This window comes from Vombatus ursinus, unplaced genomic scaffold (assembly GCF_900497805.2).
Source record: "Vombatus ursinus unplaced genomic scaffold, bare-nosed wombat genome assembly UNPS02014807.1, whole genome shotgun sequence".
NCBI classification, from domain to species: Eukaryota; Metazoa; Chordata; class Mammalia; order Diprotodontia; family Vombatidae; genus Vombatus; species Vombatus ursinus.
The window spans coordinates 52586618-52588479 of record NW_020954585.1 but is presented as its reverse complement, the minus strand read 5'-3'; the positions used below and the strand labels follow the sequence as shown (position 1 = coordinate 52588479).

The 1862-nt window shown below is 53.9% G+C and overlaps 1 protein-coding gene across 1 annotated transcript in view; it reads right to left on the bottom strand.

The window, feature by feature from the left end:
• PSMG3 (proteasome assembly chaperone 3) overlaps positions 1-553 on the bottom strand; it is a 3949-nt gene extending 3396 nt beyond the window's left edge. Inside the window, exon 1 of the mRNA XM_027874268.1 lies at positions 498-553. Coding sequence (XP_027730069.1) covers positions 498-505 — 8 coding nt within the window. The 5' untranslated portion in view covers positions 506-553. The remainder of the gene's footprint in view (positions 1-497) is intronic.
• Between the last annotated feature and the right edge of the window lie 1309 nt (positions 554-1862).

Genomic DNA, 1862 nt, shown 5'->3' with positions numbered 1-1862 from the left:
GGGCAGAGGAAGGAAGGGGCAGAAAGGGGAGGGGAGGGCATGTGGGCGCAGAGAAGGGAAGGGAGCCTGTGGGCACTGGGGGGCATGTGGGGCACGGAGAGAGGAGAGAGAGAAATGGGGCCAGGGGGCACGGAGGTGTGGGCACAAGAAGGAGAAGCAGCCACGCGGGGCCGGAAGGCCCGGGGCGGGTCAGCGAGACGCACCCCCTCCGCCGCTGCGCAAGGCTACTGGGGCACGGAGACTCCTTAGCGGCCGCGCGTCCAGAAACCCCGGCGGGCTGCCGCGCTACGCGAGGCCGGGGCTTGTGGGCCTGCAGCCCCGGCTTCTTCTGCCCCCGCCCCCGCGGGGCCAGGGTGCGCCCGGCCAGGCAGCCCGGCCCGGCCCCGCAGCCCGGCCCGGCCCCGCCGCTGCCCCACGGCCGGCCCAGCCCGGCTGGCGGGGGAGGGGGGCAGCGAGAGGAGCAGCCAGGCTGGCCCTCCCCGCGCGCCCGGCCTTACCTCTCCATAGCGCGCCCACGTGTGCAGCCGAGCGCCGGCCGCGTTTCCTGGGCACGCGCCGGGGCGCCGGGGGCGCAGTTCTGCCTGCGACCAGTGGGGGCGGAAGAGCGCAGTCGCCAGGCCACCGGCTGATGACAGACCTTTGTACCCTGCCTTCATCCCGGGGATGGAGAGGGATGCTCCAGGAAAGCACAATGATGCCACCTTCGCATCGGGAGCTCTGAACCTCTTCTGTGTCGCGGACCTCTTTGAGAGTCTGGTGAAGCCTTCCCAGAAGAATGTTTTTAGGACGGCTAGGTAGAGATGACTCCGTGAGTATAGAATTCCAGGCCTGGAGTCAGGAAAGACCTGAGTTCAAATACAGCCTCAGACCCTCACTATCCCAGTGAGCCTGGGCAAATCACTTCATCTCCATTTGGCTCACTTTTCTCATTTGTAAAATGGGGGTAATAATAGTGCCTGGCTCCCAGGTGGTTGTGTGAGTCTCAAATGAGATATTTATAATGCACCTGGCAGATAGTAAGTGTTGTATAAATGTTAGCTGTTATTAGATGAATAAAATAAACATACCTAGGATTCCAAGAAAACCGATTATTTTGATATACAGTCATCAGAATTAAACAAACAAACAAATACATTCAGGACTCCACGTTAAGAACATCCCCCAGCTACCCAACCGGGAGTACCTCCCTTAGTCCAACACTTTGTCTCTCTTTTGAATATTGCTGTTCAGTTGTTTTTCAGTTGTACCCAACTCTTCATGATCACATTTGAGGTTTTCTTGGCAGAGATGTTGGAGTGGTTTGCCATTTCCTTCTCCAGCTCATTTTACAGATGAGGAACTGAGGCAAACAGGGTTAAGTGACTTGCCCAGGGTCACATAGCTAGTAAGTTTCTGAGGCCAGATTTGAACTCAGGTCTTCCTGACTCCAGGTCCCATGCTCTATCCACTACATATCGACCTACCCCATTTTGCATATATGTACATATATTATCATGTAAAATATATTTGTATATAGAATATATATAAATACTTCTCCTTCATCTAGGTTTTAATATGGAGGGCAGGTACTGTTTCACTCTTGTCTTTGCATAGTGGATAGAGAGCCTGCATTGGCAAGGAAGACCTGTGACATATGCTGACTGTGTGACCCTGGGCAAGTTACTTCTTTCAATGCTCTAGGTAATTGTCTAACACTATTAACTGCAGAGAAGGTGCTGACTTGCATTGGTAGAGGGAGTTTCCTCATCTGGGAATTCCATATAATCCCTTTCCCATTTTATTTCTTTCCCCTGAACCTAGCTCAGTGTCTGGTACAGAGTAGGCATTTATAAGTGCTTGTTGATTGAATTAGAGTTAGAAAG